At 37.8% G+C, this 20,985-nt stretch overlaps 1 protein-coding gene and 1 long non-coding RNA gene across 2 annotated transcripts in view; both read left to right on the top strand.

Moving 5' to 3' along the window:
- Positions 1–369: 369 nt before the first annotated feature.
- Positions 370–4,155, top strand: LOC308046491. Its single transcript, XR_013922896.1, has 4 exons — positions 370–405; positions 1,435–1,514; positions 2,725–2,781; positions 4,026–4,155. It is a non-coding gene; the product is annotated as an uncharacterized lncRNA (long non-coding RNA).
- A 1,958-nt stretch (positions 4,156–6,113) lies between these two features.
- The window catches only part of LOC308046255 (uncharacterized protein), a gene marked incomplete at both ends in the record, with an annotated part of 28,655 nt that continues 13,783 nt past the window's right edge, over positions 6,114–20,985 (top strand). The window contains 14 exons of the mRNA XM_080353984.1: positions 6,114–6,140; positions 7,073–7,231; positions 8,181–8,361; positions 10,146–10,357; positions 11,939–12,127; positions 12,869–13,008; positions 14,392–14,554; positions 14,665–14,751; positions 15,253–15,387; positions 15,781–15,900; positions 16,657–16,874; positions 18,497–18,690; positions 19,375–19,677; positions 20,438–20,667. Of these exons, the coding sequence (XP_080210110.1) occupies positions 6,114–6,140; positions 7,073–7,231; positions 8,181–8,361; positions 10,146–10,357; positions 11,939–12,127; positions 12,869–13,008; positions 14,392–14,554; positions 14,665–14,751; positions 15,253–15,387; positions 15,781–15,900; positions 16,657–16,874; positions 18,497–18,690; positions 19,375–19,677; positions 20,438–20,667 (2,358 nt within the window). The remainder of the gene's footprint in view (positions 6,141–7,072; positions 7,232–8,180; positions 8,362–10,145; positions 10,358–11,938; positions 12,128–12,868; positions 13,009–14,391; positions 14,555–14,664; positions 14,752–15,252; positions 15,388–15,780; positions 15,901–16,656; positions 16,875–18,496; positions 18,691–19,374; positions 19,678–20,437; positions 20,668–20,985) is intronic.

The following is a 20,985-nucleotide window of genomic DNA, read 5'->3' as shown; positions in this document are numbered from 1 at the left end:
GAGGTCAGTATACTGTAAAATTCAAGGTGTTCAGACACTGTTTCCCAAGATGAGCACTGAGTAGGGAATGGAAAATACAGCCTGGGAAAAACAGAGATTTCATCCTAAAAATCTTGAAAAGCAGATAGGTCAAAGATTATTGTAGCAGAGAGGCTATGGTCATGGGCTGTAACTCAGTGTGATAGATGTTTTTGTAAATGCTGTGCCGATTGCAAATGGGGTTATCCTTTCTACCTTTCTTTCAGGAGGATTCATGGATCCCAAATGAAGCTGTCTTTCACTTCTTCATTGGGACTCCGAAGTCAGACTTGAAAAGGGATCTTGGTGTTGACCTAAATTTTAGTGTCCCGCAGAAGAAATTCAGAATCCAATTTATACAACCTAAGAAAAAAGTCGAGATTGATGGTGGGTTTTTCAATCAAGAGCAAGATCATCATATAGTGCCAGTTAGGAGAACTTCATTAGAATTAACAGAGAAACATCAATATGTTTCAGTTGGTAATCTAGTGCTAAAACTACATTACTGTGTGGTAGCCATTCCGTTTGCGTCCATTCCCAGTGGGTTTTGCATCCTGGCTAAGGCTATTTTTGCACAGTTAGAGGGCTCAGTACCTGGTTTCCAAACCCACATTAAAGAGGAAAACGCTTACCAGTATAGATGAAGTTAAGGCTGGGGAACACAGTGGATTGTTCTGTAATCTTTTACATACACTGAACTCACCTTACTATTCCTGAATTTTAGCTTTCTGTATTCTGTTACTTATGACACAATATTACTTGTTGGCAAATCGGTTTAAGTATGACTATGGTATTGCTGTGCATTATATTAAAAAGTAACATTTCAGTCACAGTGTAACATAGAAAACAAAATTAACAAACACATAGATGAAATAGACTGATAAATATATGGTAATAATATAGGCAACATATTTCAGTTTCTTTGACATGCTGGTCAAGGGATGCTTTGTTTTAATGTATTCTACTATATCACATACTTAGAATTTGTCCCTCCAGATTTTTTTTTGATCCTGGTTATTTTCAAAAAGCATATTTACTTAACACTGTGCAAAGCTTTGCATGCATGGTGATCTGAAACATCTTCACAGCACAGCACCGCTTACAAGCTTTCGCAGAGGCCTAAAGTGCAGAAATCTCTTCCAGAACTAAGCTGGTTCGTTGAAGACAGTTTCATTACCTCTTCTCAATTAGTATTCTCAGAATGTCCCTTCAAAATTAGATGTCTACTCTGAGGATACTTCAATGCCTTTGCAAACTCTGTTCCTAAATTTTTCCTTTGCTCTGGTATTTATTATGTTTTTACTCTGTAAATATATTGTTTACAACAATGGCAGTGATCATTTTGGCTACGGTTTTATGAAGCATTGCTGAACACTGTATGTCTAGAAAAAGTAAACAGTTTTCTTTTTCTCCAAGGGAGAATTGAGTTTTCCAAAACTTCACAAATTGGACACCTGGAGCTGATAGTAGATGACCGAGATGTGTATTACATTAAGGTATGTTTTCAGGTCATGAGCTCTTACACTAGAATGAATACTTAAAAACACAGAAAAGAAAGACAATGAAAAACACATATATTGAAAAATAGTTTTGTGAGCAATCCATCAGAGAAATTACCAGTTCTCTTTATTACATATTTTTGAGATAGACTGAGTGCTAAATTGCTGTGTTTCAAAAGCTTTTAAGGCATGGCTTCTGCCAGTAATCTAAAGCAATTTTTTTCCCATTCGGATGTACTCAAACCTTTGGGTTGCTGCCAGTGTTAAGTCGGTAGAGAAGATCAAATTGACTCCTGTAGGCTTTGACTCATTATGTGCGTATGTAGTTACACAGTTTTTCAGGTCTGTGTTCTGACCATGCCTAAAGACTCTGAGTTAAGCCCAGACTAATTTCATCACTTCTGTGGACTTTATATATGAAAGAATCTCTTAAGATACTGGTCTTTATATCACAAAAATTGTTTCTTTTTAAAAAGCACTGGGGAGAAAGCAAGAAATGCCAATATTTGAACTCTGAAATAAAAAACTCCCACTTGCAATTTTGTTTGCTTTGTCACTGAAACTCTACTGACATTTTTGTTTATATTCCAGGACCTGAACAATTTTTTCATTATGCAATTGATACCCATAGCAGGATGTCTCATGTGGGCTTCCAGAGTCAGTCGGCTTCAAACACTTTGCATTTTCCTACAGAGCGCATGTTATTTAACAGGGTTGTGGGGTTTTTTTTCTAGAGTAATATTTCAACAAGGACATTTTGGAGATTTCTCACGAACTCAAACATTAACTAGCATTGCAGATTGTTGTATTTGCATCCAGTCCAACCTAAACCTAGTTACCTCTGTGAGACTGCCAATATTTTTAGTAACACCATATTACTTTTTGGCCCAGTATTCAAACATTCTTAGTGATTTCAGTCACTGCTGAAGCCAGCAGGAGGTGAAGGAAATAGCATCTCAGACCACTGTGATTTTTGTATAGCTGGCAAAACAAATCCATCCTTCCTCCCCATTATTTACTAACAGCAAGTTTTATGGTTTGCGGGGCCGCTTGGGAGGTTGTTTCATGTATGGAAAAAAAATATCTCTCCCTCATCTCTTCTCATTTCTGAAATGCTCAAGTCTATACTATTGCTTTCTCAAAACTTTATCAGTTTGCAGGGTTAAGTGGCTTTGGTTTTGGTTTTTTATTTGTTTGTTTTTTGTAGGGAATGACAGATTTGCAGATGCTGAGTGGAGAGCAGAGATACATGACCCAACTGGAGGTAAAGCTGATAAAGCAAAGCAGTCCTATCATTCTGTCAGGAAACATCACTAAACAGCTTGGCAAGAAGATAGCTTTTTCAGTATCCCTGAGTAATTTATTGAAGGATGCTGCATTTCTTTCAGGTTAGAGGACAATAAATATTTGCCATATAAATGTAAGTTCTGGAGCCCGTATATATTAGGGTTGCCTGGTTTTGGGCACGTATTTCTAAAGTTCCTTTCAAATCAGTAAGACTGCTTTTCAGAATGATTAGCCTTGATAAATTAGCAGTAATATGTGTTCCAGAATAAAAGGAATTATAAAATAAATTGGTTTTTAAGTCTGTTTTTAATTACTGTTGAAGAGGGTGAAAGAAATAAGATGTAAGGAATCACTTAACAAAAACAACACCAAAACAATAACAGCTTTTAAAAGACTTTCTGTTTTTCACTTGTTGGTACAAAATAGTGCAGAGATACATATGTATCTAACTGTCTCTTAAGACCTGTTGTTCTAAAAATCTTGAAATACACTAAGAGGAAGATGTAAGTGAAAGTATCAGAAAGAGGGTTCTACTATTTGTATAACATCAATTCATTACAAGGTAAATTAATACAGTGGAATAAACCAGTAATTAAGGCTAAGGCTCTTATTTTTTCTGTAGTGTTTCTCACTGTAGTCTCCATGGGGCAAAGACATGGAAATGCCATATGATTACGCAATATTTTCAAATAAAACTAACTTTTAAGGAATGCAGAATGTCAGTTTGGGTTTTGGGAGATCATCTTTTGGTGGAATCACCATCCTTAGCTTTCACATGGCTTGTCACTGCCTGCATGTAAAAACGGTTCTGGTCTGATTTCAAACTCTTATCCCCTGAGAATTAGGCTGCACCAGTTCTTCTGTTGCAAACCCACAGCTTTGCTTTGACTTAATATCCAAGTAAATAACCTCATGTTAGGTGTTAGTTAATTAAAAGATTTGTCTGTTAGAATTTAATCCTTTTAGAAGCACTTTTGGCTGGATGCATTTCACTAAACTTCAAGCAGTATCTACAGCCTGTATATGTAACTGGGGAAAGAGAATGAACATCCAGTTCTGTCTTTGTGTTGACCAGCCGCAGTATGTGCCGTACATCCTGGGGTTCCTCAGTTAGGCAGGATCAGACAATACATTTGTGTTTTTCCCGCTGTTGTATTCCATTTACTAGCTGAAGTCATTTCATGTTCTACTACTGCATGATCGCTTCTACTCTTTTTGTAGCACTTCTGGAGAAAAAGATTGATGATAAACTGAGGCAATACTCATTGGAGGGAGAGACTTACCTGCCAGGTGTGCTTGGAGTTCATGTCCTTGGCCTTCTCCAGCAGCGTGAGGGCTTGTGGTCTCATGGTTTGAAGATAAAATATGGACTCCTAGGTACAGTGAAAAAGCGGGCAAGTAAAAGCATTCTCTTTGTCTCATTTTTCTGCAAATTATTTACCTGTATGATTAGGACACTTAATAAGAAAGATTTCAGTTGATTTTTAAACTGTGATCTGAGTCATGTGATGAGTTTCTCTTTTTGGTTGGATAAACTTTACTGGGAGTCTACATATAAACAACAATTAATTTTTTTAATGTGCTTTTCACAAAGATGTCTAACATTTGATTAAAAATCACTTTTTCAATGGAAATTGCTCTTAATTAATTTGTGTTCTCAGATGTTTATACAAAATGAATGCTTGCATACATACACTTCAGAGCATGAGGGACTATTTACAGGAAACAGTTGGCTGTGTTCTCCTGGCTGCAGTGTATGAACTGTGCATTAATTTTACTGAACAAAGCAGGTGAACATCAGCACAATTGTATTGAGATACTGAATACTGGGAGTAGCTATTCATGATAAGCATTATAGGGTGATGTATATGTGAAGGATGTTGCATATTCAGAGTATGTAGCAATATGAGTAGTAAAGTTTCCTTAAACCTACACAGGTATGACCCCATGATTTTGCTAAAAATGGCTTGCTGATGATGTTTTATATACACAAACAGAAACATACCCAAACACTTAAACAGTGTTAGATGATGTCTATCTATAGCTGTGTAATTATGAAGTTATGTACCTAGAACTTAAGTTTGGCAACTGTTCCTCCCGACGTGGTCAGCTAGTGATTCCTTGTAGAAGTACTGGGATTAAAAAATGAAGGTATAATGTCAAGGTGTTGAGAGCTGAGTGGTAACAGAAAATCATCAAATATTATGAGACCCCAAGAAAGCTGCCAAGGTTGATCATGCTTAGTTTGTAGTGCTTTTACTTCACCCAAGTAAAACTCCATTTAAGTAATAAATTTCATGACTGCTTTCATTTATTTATTTATTGCTTCTGAAGAAAGGAATGAAACAACATGGAAATATGGTAAACAACTAAGGAGAGCCTTTGCTTTTCTTAAACAAAATTGGCCTAAATCATTGCATCATTTTTATTCCATTGTTAATACAAACCAGCTGTGTCCAATTGTCTGAACTTAGAAACATCTTAAATATTAATAAAGTATGAAGTAAACGAAGGCCCAAACTCTTGTGTGTAAAGCCTGTAACATGGCTGTTCCTAGGATTTTCGTTTGTAGTATAGCTTGTGAAAAAAAAGTTGCAATGCCTAGTGCACTTTATTCAAAGTTTTACAACTAGTCTTGCATATACAGCATGTCTGTAGTCAGAAGTGCAAAGCTATTGATTGCTGATAGCTTGGACATATGTGTAGCAGGAAAAGAAGTGTCAGAAACTGTGTTTTAACAATAACATTGTAGTCTCTAAAATGTGTCTAGATGTCAAGCAAATAGTGAAGATAATCCTTGAGCTGAACTTGATGGGCATGCAGTTATACCAGTATTGCTACCAATCTTCACAACCTTTGGTCAGTACCTTTAGACTACAGAACATACTGCCAGACCTTGTACTTGAATTAAATATCTACTTACCTTTTCTTTTTACTGTGGTAGTGTTTTCGTGTTAATAGTTGTAAGTCACTTACACAGCAAATACAAACTCACTGTTCTTAAATGCAGGATCATTAAACGTGGCTTTCCTTTGTATTTGTAGGATAAATCAAGTATATACCTATAGAAATAGACAAATCTCACTTTAATATTTTTGAAAAATAGCAACCTTGAAGCCAGCACTAGATTTATACTATCAATATTTTGAAAGCTTACTTCTAATTTATTTGAATAGGTAACTTTGTGATTTAACTTGAACAGGAGAGGCAAAAAATCTTCATCATGAATGCAGTACACAGCAGAAGATTAAAGTGGAGACAGGGGCACACAGCATGTACAAACTTGATATTGGGCATGAATTCCACTGTATGCAGACTCCCACCTATAATCACAAGGTAGAGATACTGAGCAAAGCACTTATGGACTCATGCACTGAGTCCCTTTGTGTCACTCGTGTGCTGAGGGGCTTAAACAGTCTTTTTCTTCTTGTTTCTCTTTGCTTTCTGTATAGACAAAGATACATAGTTAATTGCTAATTGGTGTGGTCCATTATAGCTGTAAGTGATGGAACTCTCCAGTGGTGTAATTTTCAATCTATTAATTCACAAAACTTCTGCAGAATGAGATTTTTTTGTTACATATAAAACAATAGTATTAATAAGTTTATGACCTATCTTGTTGTATCCTTCTTGTAACTTAAAGTCAGGAACACTTTGCTTATTCATCAGAAGATGTATTTCTGTAGAAGGCGGGATTTTACAATGTTTTGTATTAATTTTCTGGTTCAGATTTGTATACTCTCTTAGAAATTCGATGACCTTCTCATGCACAAAGGCAGATCTCTTTAAAATGTCTTCATTTACAGACAGCACAAAGGCTAATTTAAAGGCAAATCACCACTACTAGGTATTTGCTGCAGAACAGAGAGCTGGTTGAAAAATAAGCTTCTGAATTAAAGGGAAACGTTGCGTCCCTTCAGATTGGCATTTGGTTCAAGTTGGACAGAAGCCAGGAAACGTTAGGATTGCCCATGAAGCAAGATCTCGCCTGGCTTTGCAGCTGCACGGTGAATCCGTGTGGGCCAGCCCATCAGAGTACATGAGTCCAGTTACCGTAGCTGTTGAGAAAAGCAATTTGACTGGCAGCACGCAGACTACAAGTTTTGGGCTTTGTACACTGAATTTCTATCTTCTGAAGGAACAATTTTCTTTGGAAAATTTGCAGCCCTTTCTGCTTTAGTCTTGCTTGCTACTTGGGAGTATTTCTAGAGGCAGTGAATAAATGAGAAAGCATGCTTTACAGGAACAAGGTGGTTTCTGTTCTTTAGGTTCACCTGAAACATGAAGCGAGTGCGTCTTGGCTTTCCTCCCAGGTGGAAGTGAGCTATGGGAAACACTGGGATGAAGTCAACAACAAGAAGAAATTGGTCATCAGCCAAGCATTCAAGAACAGTTCCAGTTCATCTCTAGTCAGCTATTTCATGGAGGTAATCATGATTGTTGAAGAGTAAGAACCTCACTTCAAATATTTAACAGAAAAAAAATGAGAAAAAAGTTTGGATTAATTTATTTATTAAGACTTTTTTTTCTGTCTTATGTATTGATAATACAAGTCAGATATCCAGACCTAGTAAATTTGCATTAGGTAAGGTCTTAGCCCAGGCATGTGTAGATCACTGACATTTAAAATGAACAAGAGGAAGACAGTAAATGGATTTTTTAAATACTAAAAAAATTTGGGTGTAATGTGGTCTGAGTTTTTTGCGGAGTTTGTGCACATAAAATGATCACAGAGATATATAAAGGTTGCTTTGCTTAAACAACATGGAAAAAGGGTGGGGGTTACAATAACTCAGAATATTACAGCACTTAGATGGAAGTTGGTATGGAATGCAGTTGCTGAACTAAGGTCAGACCTGTTCTTATTGTTCATATGTTTTAAATTACTAATTGATTTCTACCCTGGATCAGTAAAAAGTTTTCCCATGTAGCAAAGTATAATTAAAAGCCTCAGAGTGGGTTTATCCTTCTTTTGAAGCACATTCTCTGGGCTACAAAAAGAAAGAAAATAATTATTTATATTGGTATACCCTATGATCTTTTGTTTTATTCGTAGGAAGTTCTTAGAGAAGCTACAGAAACTATGCCTGTAGGCATAGAATTGATCTGTGATCCCAGCGTAGACTGACCTAGAATTATGATTTCTTTTTCCAACAAAGTAAATTCATTTAAAATTATTGGAAATTTCCTTTTTGAATTTCCAATAGATGTAAGAAATGCATATTAAAGAAATCCCAGTCTGTAACTGCTCGATATGCATGAAAAGCTGTAAAATGAGCAGCAAATGCACAGAGCAGCAGCACAAGCTGTGACCTTCCTGCTACTCTTTGTGTGTGTGTTAGATCCTGGTGTTATTTAAATTTGCTTGTCTTCCAGTTTACCATGCAAGTCCTGGAAAAAGAGGTGAATTATAGAACTCAGCTGCAGCACTTGCACAGCTCTCAGGTTTATTTGCAGAGCAGCACCAGCTTTGAGGTGCAGTATAATGACCATGTGCCATTTGTGGCTGGACTGCAGTGGAGAGACGCATCCAGAAGTGGCCTGAAGAAGTGGGAAGGTGAAGTACGACAAACCATTTCCAGGCTGTGATTAGAAAAGCAGGCACTGAAAGTTGCTGCTGGAATTCTGTGAGGTAGTTTTGTATGTGTAGCAGAATCATAGAAATATTGTTTGGAAGAGGCAGACCCTGGAGGTTTTCTAGCTCAGCCTCCTGCTTGAATCAGGACTGTCCCTAACACTAGATCACATCTGCTGTGGCTTGGCTTAGCTGAGTTTTCAAAATCTCCAACATTCCACAGCTTAGCTGGCTAGCTTCTTCCAGCAGTTCCTTGGCCTCTCAAAGTGCAGTTGGTGGCCATTGTCCCTTGTATTCTCTGCCTTTTTTTGGAGGGTTTGTGTTCCTCATTTTTGCTATTTACTTTCAGGGTAGCTGTAGGCAGCTGTTAGGTTCCCCTGTTCCTTTTTCAGACTAAACAAGCCCGACTCCCTCCCACCTCACCACAGATCTTGTTGTCCTGGCCCTTCTGCTGTGGTCTTTCTGGCTTCTCACCATCCACCTTGATCTGGGAGCTCCAAAACCAGATCCAGTGTCACAGACATAACCTCTCCTGTGCTGCAGAGGGGGATAACTTTGTCTGATGGCCATGATCCTCATGTAGACCAGTAGTGTCCAGTTAGCTTTTAACTGAGAGAACTGACCAAGAAGTGAACCATGTTTTTAAAAAATTCTTTACTGTAGAAAGTGATCAAGGAACATTAGAAAATGGGACACTGAGCAGAACTTTAATGGTGTATTTTAAGCTATACATTAAACAGCTGTGTATAAGTATGGATTTTTTTTAATATCCCTACAGGGAGCAGGCCTTTATAAGAAAAAGCTGTATTTTACATTGTTAGAGTTTTTTTACTAAAATAGGGGTTAAATTACCAGTGGTATGCCAAAAATCAGTTTTCTGACATTTAGACCTTGAGATGGATTGAATGTCACTACCATTTTTGCTTCGGTGGATGAAGCAGTATAAATCATGGCAATGATTGGCTCAGTGTGTAGATTTGCTGTTGAGATGTATTTTTTTCAAATCTAGTATACACCACATGTGCAAAAACTTGGATCTTTATTAATGCAAAACAACTGGCTTGATACAGTGAACTGAATTAATGGATGCTTTTCTGCTTGTTAAGGTGAACCAAACTAAGGTTAGATTAATTCTGAAGTTTTAAAAATTCGGAGATTACTTTGTGCCTGTCATAAAATAATAATGAATTACTGAACTGTATCGCAATGAGTGAAGGGTGCCATTTGATAAATAACTAGCAAAATTCCAAGAGTCTGCTAGTAACGTGTCAGCAGCTTGTCAGAAACAAATATTCTGAGCTGTCTATAAACTGATTTCCAAAATAACCTACAAGTCTTTTTCAAAGTGTAAGTATTGCAGAGTTGAATTTCTGTGTTGGCATATGTCAGAACAGCTTTGATTAAGGTCATTATTGTAATTATGTGAATAGTGGCTACAGATTTACAGTTCAGGTAAAGATTTCACATTTTGTTGCAGACCATGCAGTAGAACGCTTTCCTGGTGCCATTTAGATACTGGGCTTCATAAATTTCCATTTATTAGCAAAACTCCCTATGTGTTAGACTCTGTAATATGTTCTGCTAGTGGAAGACATTCATTTCACTATATACCATCCAGAGATTTTGGAAATGGAAGATAATAGATTGATAGTAGCATTTTAGCCTCATTCCAAAACCCCAGCATGTTATCAGCTTTCTTGCAGAGTCAGAATCTAGGTAGCTTGCAATCTCACTTTTCTGCCAGCTTTAATGTATGTTCCTTCCAGGTGGATTGAATATAGACACCCCATGGCTATATGTGTGTGCAGCTCACAAACTGCATCAGCCTCAGCATTCTGCTTATTTATCAACTGTGGAGCTGACAACTGGAAAAGCTCTTTCCATTAAGAATCTCATAGTGGAACTATTCTATAGAGATCAAGACAATGAAAAGGAAGGGAAAGTTCACATTTCCACTCCAGCTACAACATACCTGCAGGTCAGTAAGGTGGTGCTTCCTCTAGCGCATGGCTTTGATAGAGCTCTGTGATAGATACCCAACAGAACTGTCTGTTTTCTGTGCTTGATTGACAAGCTGTTCTTTTCGTGGGGCAGCCAAATCAGCACAGCCAGGTTCTCTTTATTAGCTTTGAAAAGGTGTTGGGGCCACCACCTCTGCGTCTGTTTGGAAGGGGAAATCCATCGCTCCCTGCGCAAAGCCCCAATACATGATGGCAGGGTTCTGCCTGGGAGTGTACAAATAATCATTACTACTTTAAAGCTTTCTCTTCCTGTCCCCACCCCAATGACTTAACAGTTTCAGGAAGCGGGAAAATTGGATAATCATGTAAGAAATGTTTAAAACTTGTTCCTTAGTGATATGAAACAGCTGAGAGTGTTTTTCATTTTAAAAGTAGGAAGAACAATAGCCAAACTTGTAAGTTAAGAGCCTAGTGATTACAGCATTCACCTAAGTTTGACGCATTAGTTTTCAAGGCATCCTCTGCTTGAGAAGAATGTAACTCTCCTCTTCCTGGAGAGTGTCCTGCTCAACAGGCTGTCATGTAGTTCGTGGCACTTGCTGCCTCTTGATATGGTTTGTAAAAATTCTGCTTGAGTATTTGGAGCTTGATTAATATTCGAGTGCTGATCTTGCAGAAGACCTTTTGCCACTGAGATGTTTTTGCTGAAACTCTTTATCCCACTATATCTCTACAAAATAAACAACTAGATCTACAGGTAGCTCTGCAATATCAGCAGATTCAGTAGGAGAAGTGGTATACTGGATAGTTCAGTGGTTCAGATCAATCCTGAGAAGTGAAAGGTTATTTATTTTGTTACGACTTGGAGTGTTACTTGTCTCCCACAAACCTGAGAGAACCTTCAGTAGCAGGTTCTCAATGTGCAGTCTTCTGTCTTTTCTGTTGGAAATCTTTCACTTTCTGTAAAACGATTAAATATCCACTGGGTAGAATCAGTGTGCCCCTGGTCTATGGGTTCTAAGCTTCCTCCTAATTTATTTTAGAATGTGCTATGCAATAGAGATTTAAATTTTATTTCATCACAGTTGTTGTGACATGATAAGCCTCTGTCATTATGCAAAGTGTAGATTTGTCTTATAGAAGCTTAACTTCTTATCTGCCTCTGTATAAAAGAGAGCCTGGAATGCTTGCCTTTCTCTTAGAATCCACTGCAATGGTCTACATCTTTAACTCAGGTTTAAGATGTGCCTTTATTCTGAACTGCAGCTTTCCCTCAGTAGATCACTGCTGTCTCAGGCACAGTGTGGGGGATTGTGAGAAACATTCTTGCGTGAGAAAAAAATGTTCATTGACTATTTTCTTTTCAATATTTTTCTCTCTCCGTTGCTTGGAGAGGATAAAATAAATTTTTACATCTTTATAGCAATTCAGAATATTTTGATAATGGAAAAGCTGGCACACTATTTCTAAGAGTTCTTATAGTGATAGTCTCCAAGAAAATGCAATCTTTTCACCTCTGTGCTGTGCTGCTGGCACTATAGGATTTTGTCTGTCCTAACTCAGCTGGGCTAATGTGTTCATATTTGGGTTTTTTTCAGGCATCCACGTTTAATCATCTTGGGAGGAATGTTCTGCATAGCTATAGTGAACTGAAATCTCTGTGGAATCAGCTTGTGAAGAGTGAGATTCATTTTGAGAATAATGAAGGATCCAAATTTCTGTGCTTTACGATAAAGAGTACAAAACAGGAATTTAACGTCACAGCCAGCTATCAGAATCTGGCAATGGTAAGAAAGAAATACAGATGCAGTTTCTTTGACTCAGCACTGTTTCTCAGGTCTGCCACCTTCCCAAGAGATGTTACTGCTAGTGTTGAAATTTAAACACTTCTAGTGCTGCTTCCATTTCTGTCTGTTTTGACAACTTGCAATGTAAAACTAGGTTCAAAAAGAAAACAAACAGAAACTCGTGCAGTGTAGTTTTGAGTACTTCTCACCTGTTTGGGAGACTACAGACAAAGTCAGGGAGGACAAAACCAGACTGCATGGCTAGAAAGAGCTGTAGGTATGATTACTTATATTTTGATGCAAATGTATGGCAGGTGTGGAAGATTCTACTGTCTTGGAGAATCAAAATATCTTGCCTGCTAGTGAGCACAGTAGCAGTCTAGGTTTCTATGCTTTTTTAGCTTCTACATCCCTTCCAGTCTTAAAATCATTTTTGCTTCACTTGGTGTTTGTACCACAGGAAGGGGTAATCAGCAGTTTGTCCTCCAAAGAGGACTTGCTCCTGTTGCAAGTAAGTTACATTCAAGTGATAACATTATAGAGCATTTGTTTTCTGCTGAACTCAGTTTTCTACTAATCCTATGTAAACAGAGATCAGGATTTAAACTGAAGCATCTGTGAAACAATAGCCTCCCTGGAGCCTGGTGAACAACATGGTTTCTGTATTGATGTTTCTGAATATGAATGCAGCAATCTGATACAACTGTCCTTTCCTCCTCTGGTCTCATGATTTGAGTGCAGCCTAAGAAGACAAACTTTTCTGTGAAGACTGTATGGAGAGATTATAAAAGCCTGCCTATCGTGCTGCAATTTGAAGGTCAGATAGAAGAGCTGAAGAAGGAGCAGACGCTCTATCAAAAACGTGGAACCCTCCATTTCAGGTTTAGTAGTCTTATCATTTTTGTCTCTGAAGAATGTTTAGGCCTAAATTCAATGTGCATCTTGCTGCTCTTGTGAAACATTCTGGGCTTTATACAAAGTGGAAGTGCCACATGCACAAAGCCTGTGCCTCCTCCCCTCTGCCTCCCTGAGCTTGCTCAAGCACTCCGACTTTATAGGCTGCTTATTTGCATCCGTTAGCTTTTTCTGTCCTTACTGTGAACAAAGTTGTCAAAGGCAACAGGCCACGTATGCTGCGGCAACACATTTGTTGGCAACTCTATTGGGGTGTTGCACCTTTCATGAAAACACCAGAATTTATAGTCTGTCCAATCTTCGAAGTGGTGAGAAGTTCCAAAATCCACATCTGATCCTCTGTGCCATCCAGATGCCTTTTTTCCTAGTCCTAAGGAATAATGTAGCCATTCTAAAGCCAGAGGTATTCCCTCTTAAAACACAGAACAAATGGTCTTGTTTACATTTTGGAACATGTTTCTACTTCCTGATGAGAACGAGTTGCATTCCTTCTAGATACTGGCTATCTCTGACATTTCGCTCTTCATTACACATTATCAAAACACAGCTTAGAGGCCTTGGTAAAAATATATGCTCAGACTGAAGACATCTGGATCATCTCTGGGGACATCTCAGCTTTCTCAAGGCATACGAGGGTCAGCAGGAGTGCACAGGCTCCCTTAGGAGCTAAAAAAATATGAGGTGCCTTTTCGGTAATGGAAAAAATACATAAATGAAGAACAAAGAGCTGTACCAGATATCCTAATGTGTATAAAGGGAGTCCAGTGTCTGCTTATAAAAGTTAATGCATTTTTTGAAGACATCCAGCTAAGTGAATGTGCAGAAATATTTATTAAACTCCATAAAACATTACACTGAAAGTAGCAAACTACTCCAAGAACATAGCTGAACATCTGTTGCATAGGATTCTTGGCATGCAGATATTGTTTCTACAGAAACCATAGAATATGGCATAGGTGAGATTTTTCAAAGCTACCATAAGCTTTCGGACACTGTCCCTATTTGAAAGGAAATCTTGGCTATGCAGGTATATGAAGTGTATGTACTGGTTGTGCATGTCAGAATTTTAGAGTGTCACGCTCTCTCATGCTCTTCCAAGCCTTTCCTGAATCCAGGATGGAAATTCCTTATTAGAAATTCAAGTAAATGTGTATAGTTTGTATGAAGTTATAATCACACTCTAGGGATTTCTTGGAGTTCCTGGTCCTATGTGTTTTGCTTCTGTACCTGATGCCCTGATGACATCTGCAACTGAAGATTTTGGAGTTCAAGTTGAACTCTGCAAGATTTCTTTTTGTAGTTGTCTATTAGGATCTTTTACACTTTGCTTATTCCTTGTTTTGTTCCAGGCATCCTTTTAAAGTGCCCATTCTGCAGAGCTTCCTTCTGCAGGAGACCTTTACCATTGATAAAAAGCTAAAGCTGTATTTATTGGAAACTAAAGTTTTGATAAATGGAGTGGAGGAAACAGTTCAAACTCTTACCCTTGGTTACCAACCTGAAAACCCCTATGTGAGTTATACAAGAATTTCCTTTAATCTGGCATACCAAAAAAGCCAGCATATGAATGATTTACTGCATATATCTTATGTTCCTTGCATTTCCTCTCCCACTTTTTTTAGATTTGTGCTGGCTTAACTCATCCTTATAACTACAGGTTGTTCCCTAAAGATCTTGAAATATGCTTTTTAACTCCAAGTCACGAAAATGTGAGTAAATTTCCCATTAAATTCAGTTAGAAGATTCATTATTTACAGTTTGTTGGCTTTTCAGACCTAACTTGCTATAGGTCTTTAGTTCCTCACCATGTAAATGCTGCAACTAAAAAGTTCAGAAAGCAATTATAGGTTGGGGCCTCCCTAATACAATGTTTTGTATAATAATATATAATAATTTGTTGTATAGTAAAATATTATAATAGCACTTAGTATAGTATTTTCAAAATACTACCATGCATGAATATTGTTAATAACAATAATAAGTACCAGGAAGGAATGTATTCCGGGTTCTCACCTAGGTGTATCTATTCATCTTTCTTACCAAATGCAGTTATTTTTTTCCTGCTTTGCTCATTTTTCATTCGGAGCCACAGTGTAATAGCTCACAACTCTTTCATTTTTCATAGTATGTAGGGATGACTTCTCTCATCTTTCATAATATGCAGGGTTCATATTCAATGCAATTCGCTTATTCACATTCTTAACACACAGGTGACGCATGAGCTTGAGATTACCATGAAGGTTGATAAGGAAGATGTTCTCAGATGTCTAGGGAGACATCAGGACAAATCCAGTGAGGCAGATTTAAGATACCTTTTATACATCAATGTGACACATTCATTCCAGGTATTTATGGTTTTAATTTGTGATATTTTATTTTTTATGTCTTGGTAGCTGTTTTACTGTATAGTCTTTAGAATTGTAGCTGTTTTATGCTTAAAAACTTCCTAGTTCAATAAAGTCTTGGCCCTGACAGAGACTTTAGGTATCCCAGCAGATGAAATCATATTCTGTATCAATGTCTTCTAAGAAATGCACTGACCTTTCATTTTCATACATTTTAACTGCATTTAATTTATTTTCTGTTGTCTTTGAGTCAAATTGCTAAAATTTTGTACACACACTTGGATATATGCATCCTTCTCAAATTTCAGACCTCAAACGATATTATTATTATTAATAATACATGAGGCACCTGTTGGGAATGCAGTGATGTTTACATTTTACTCTGTCAAATAGCTGGAATTTCCACAAGCAATGGACCTAAGTGGGGAGCTGTTTTCCAGGCATACTAAAGTGGAGCACTTCGACTACGGTGTGAGCATAAAAGCCGTCATCAACAAGAACACGTCTTCACAGGTCAGTTCCCTGACCATTGCAGTTTTGTTGCTTGGATTTGTGGCTTTTGCAGTTCATACACTCAGACTTGTGTTGAGTCGCTTGCTTGCCACATGCATTAGGAACGCACGTCAGCCTGGGAGCTGTGCTATAACTTGCTCTGTAACTGCTTTCAAGCATGGGAACACAAATATATGTGTATGCTACAAATTTGGACAACTTGTGTGGAATTCAATGAGTGTAGTGGAGAGGTGTAACTTGTTGGGAAAGCAGTTAACTTTTTATGAGTAGAATTTGTTCTGTCTAGATGGCTACACGCAGTTGGAATAGGTGGCTTGTGTTTTGGTTGAAATTCAGAAAACTCTGAAAGTCAAGATAAATTGTATTTAAAATTCAAGATAGTTCATATTTTTTTGGTGAAAGCTCTAGCATGGTGACAGGCTTATATGCAATATCAGGTGTCATCTGTAGCTTTATTACCAATTCAAAAGGCTGTTTCTCTAGGATTAGCTTTATCCTATATGGTAGGTCGACGTAAAAGACGGGGTGATCACTTACCCATTACCTTCATGGACAAAACAGACTCAACTTGGGCAGAATTAATTTATTGCCAAAGAAAAATAGAGTTAGATGGTGAGAAGGAAGATGAAAACTGAAAGCACCTTTCACCCCTCTGCTCCCCTCTCTTCTTTTTCCCAGACCCAACTTGTCTGCAGTCTTATTTTTCAAACTGGTGTTTCAGTATCCTTAATGTCTTGTTCTTTTCTCTATGTGTAGGCCCAGGCAGTGCTGAAGAGCAACGGTGAGAGTAACCTCAATGGTTCTCTGTACCTTCATTCCAACGGAAGGGACATGCTGATGCTGGAGGTAGAAATGAACAATGAAAACAGGAAGAACGCCAGAGCTGTCGAGTTGAGGGCTTTCCTCCATCAAACAATCCTGACAGATCCAGAATTGATACAGTTCCAGCTCATGGGCAAAATATTTCCATCAAGGTAGAGAAATCAAAATGTTGGTTACTAGAGGAGCTGAAGAGTGTTCTGTGATACATAGTTAAATGTAACTACTTTCATATAGCTGGCACAGAAGCCACTGAGCAAATGCCATTTCATGTGTTACCCCTGTTACTGAAATACTTTTGCTCTTTACCTTTCATGAGTTGGTATAGTAAGTTATGTTAATGTGTTCTAGTGGCTTTCCTAGGACTTTTTATAGGGATAACTTGATTGAACAGGTGGTGCTGTTAGACTGGTTTTGGATCAGCCTTTTCCCCCCATTGTTTATCCTCTCAGAACTAGGGAACTAATATTTACAAGCTATGCCAGTGGAAGAGGGCACTTCCCAGTGTTTATGATAAAGGTTTATTAAGCATTGTGGAAAGCTCTGAGGTGGCAGGGTCAGAAATAGAAATTTGACCCTCTCAAGTTTCAGCTGGCTCCTCCAGCTGATTTTTCAAATTTCACAAATATGTAAGTATTTGGCAGAGTTAAAGAAATTGGAAATTATTACAAATTAGCTGGAGCTCATTAGATTTACTAATAAAAGAAAAAATAAGATAAAAGATTCAAGAAAGATATTCAATGTGTTTCTGCAGCTTACTTGCAGTTCTGGCCTTCCAATAGTACATTCAGTTGTTTAAATACCAGGGTAGGCTGTAACAGAGCAATTTATTGCAGCTCACTTCACAGGAAGTAAAACAGAATGCACAAAATTTCTGGAATGATGATTTATTTGGGATTTATTTTACAGGGAGAAAAGAGAGAAGAATAAAAAATGGACTGTTTCTGGGGAACTGCAGAAAAGATGCAGTCTGTACAGACTTCAGTCGCTCACTGATCAAATGAATCTTTCTTCCCTGAATTATGTAGTTCAACTGTTCCCATCAAGTGGATTTTCACTGAAGTTTTACTTGTCATCAGTGTTTCAAGAGGGTTCCAATTTCTAGGAGGGATGTCTAACATTATGAAAATATTATTGCTTTACTTTTAGCTATTTTGTGTAGTATACTTGGGTCTAGAAAGCCAGAGATTTCAATGGGCAGTTTATTGAAGGCAATGTGAAAATTGTGTCTCAGTCTTATACTTGAAAGACTGGAAGTTGAGCTTCTTGTTTTCTCCAGCAGGTTTCCTTAAGAAGCTGTGCTGTGTTTCTCCAGCACCATTTAACTCAGGCCCAAGATACGAAGAAATAGTTATTAGTTTGTTTACCGAACTCAGATGGTGGTGGCATTTAATATTGTTGTTTAAGCTTTTAAATCAGCACTGAATAGAGATTTTATATTGTGACAGAGAGGAGTTCGTTTCCAACTCTAACTCTGTCCAAATCTATCTCTTTCTTTTATTAGGGACCATATCAAAAGCATCCAAGATTTGAAAAAAAATCAGTCTGCCCATCTGTGAGACTTTACTGAGTAGTTTTATAAACATCTGGTGAATAGCACATACTTATTGCAAGGCGTCTGATTGACTGCTTCACAGCACTGGAACATGTGTCCAGGGAGTCTGTGGACTCTCCACACTTAGAGATGCTCAAAATCTTGACCCCACGCTGTCCTGACAATCATGAATGAAGCATAATAATAAGATCTTAATAGTAATTTGTATATTTCTCTTTTTAGACTTTTGATGTCTTCCGAGATGAAGCTTAATGAAAATAGGCTTCACATGGATTTCATGGGAACCAGGGAGCAGAAAGTTGGTCTTGTTTTGTCCCTAAATGGAAGAGTCCAACACACATTTGCTGGATTAAAGGCCATACCTCGTCTCCTTTCTCTGAATGGATTACTGAAGTGCAAAACCAACATTCATGATGGTACCTTTTTACTTTGTGTTTTGCTGCTAAGTCTGCAGCTATCTAAGAAAGCTTCTTAATTTAAATGTGTTCCTTGCTGAAATGCACAGAATGCAGAAGAGTATTTATCATGCAAAATGGACCATTGGTCATTGGGCTGAAACTACTTTTAGTGAACTAACGTAGTTTAGTAATTTTCGTCTTTTCCTTGATTGAAGGAAGTAGTGGGTGGCATCTTTCCTATGCAGCTCTTCTGAAATGGAGGGGACATGTGACTTGAGGCCCTTGCTCTTCTCAGTGGCTCCATAGGTGGAGCAGGTCACTGCGGAGCTCCAGAGGGATTGTTTAGCCTGAAGTTACACAAGTAATAGGTCATAGTCTCTCCATAAATGTTCCTTCAGAAGGAACACACTGTGGTTTGTGGCCTAAAGGCTCAAGCAGCTTGGTGAATAAAAAGAAACAGCTGCCAGAAATGCTATTATGTAATTTGTTTTAAACACAGACACTTCTACTAGTAGAAAAACTCTCTCAACCATAAACTGATTTGCTCTCTAGATTAGGTTAAATTATCTATTATAATAAATGGAATATTTTTTACTTCCTCCTGGTATTAACTTAATGGTTAATTTGTATGTTACTTATAAAATTCTGGTTACTTCTGTCCCAAAGGACTCTCTCCACAGTAATAATTTCTGCCTGTTACAGGTAACATCAATGTGATGATCAACAAAACACTATATGGATTTCATCTGAGGAACAGAAACGTGTTTGGGAACACCACCGTACACAATGTCACTTTTGCTGTGTTTCAGAATGGCAGTCAGGCAATCCCAATGGAGGCAAAACTGAAAGGACACCTGGAGCTGAGTAAAGAGATGAAAAGGGGGCTAGCTAGCTTCCAGATGGATGACAAAGCCCTTTCTATAGATTTTTCCAGTATCATGAGTCGTGGACACAGCAGAATCAGTGGGACTTTAACACATAATATCAGCTTTTTAACAAATGCAGGTATGAAGAAAATTCTGACTTGATGGTGTGGTGTAACAAGGTGTCAAGGTGAATTTATCTAAATAAGTGCAGACCAGTAGAAGTACATGAGTTGCATTTGCTCACACCGGAACAAAACGTCCAGTCTTACCAACATTCCTTTTAATATTGTTGAGAAAATACAATAAAATGGATACAAAACTACTTAAAAGCTCTTTGAATTAGTTCAGAGTGAATTATTTCTCTCTTGTACATCTGTATTCCTGCATGCTGATCCGTTCCTCTAAGCATATTTTAATGCTTGTTTTGATTTGGGCCAGAATTGAAACTTTGAAAGTCATTGAATAAATTACACTGAAAACTAAAATAGACCGAGTGTTGTATCCTAAGCAAACCCAAGGGTTTTCATGAACTGAAGTTATCAATAATTTTGAATGGTTAAATTGCCTTTGTCTCTTTGTAATGAAGAGATCTGTTTTGAAACTTTCGAGCAGCTGACTACTGGAGTTGGACACAATACTCACTAATAGATATCCTTTATTAAGAAAAGTCCTTGACTTCCAAAGTGCATGCCACATTTTAATTTGACAATCCTTTTTTAATGTGGTTTTCATATATGGTAGTTAATGTCATTTTTTTACTATAAATATCAGTCAGTGCAGCTAGCTGAATGATCACTTTTTAAAAAAGGTCTGTCTTTTTTTATGAAGAACTACAGAAGGCTTCTCTTCATGACAACCCAGAAGTATTGTTTTGATTTGGCTTCCTTCCCTGTTAATAGGTTTGCCCTCGGACGGCATTCTTACTGCCATGTGTGACCAGGGCCCAAGAAATGGCACAGTTACTGTAGCGCTCCGGAGTGGCAGTGAAAGGATTGCCGCTGTGTTGGAAGCTCATAGACTGTCCACAGAACCTCCTAAATCCCAGCTATCTGTGAGTTTAAAGCACAACATCTCAAAGATAAAGAAACATGGGATCCCTTTTATTTTAGAAGCTGCTGGGTATTATGAGGTAAGAAGAGTTCTGCTTATGATTATTTAATTTCTATCAGAACCATTTCTAATAACTGTAGGTTATTCCTGTGCACCTAATTCCAAAAGCATCTGCATTTTTGAGATGTGCTGAATTACTATGCAAAAGACAGATGTTTTCTTGTTTCTTGTCTCACTGTGTACCTGTCATCTGAAGTCTTGGAGCTGAATCTAGATTGACATGCTACATTGAGTTTTCATTCAAGTGAAGTGCGTTGCTGCGTAGGAACAGGAGTCTTGTCCAATTCTATTTTTCCTCTATAAATGATGCCTGGACAGGCAGGCCTCATGTAGGTAG

The sequence above is a fragment of the Nesoenas mayeri genome, assembly GCF_963082525.1.
Source record: "Nesoenas mayeri genome assembly, chromosome: 15".
NCBI lineage: Eukaryota > Metazoa > Chordata > Aves > Columbiformes > Columbidae > Nesoenas > Nesoenas mayeri.
This window is presented reverse-complemented; position numbering and strand designations above follow the sequence as displayed.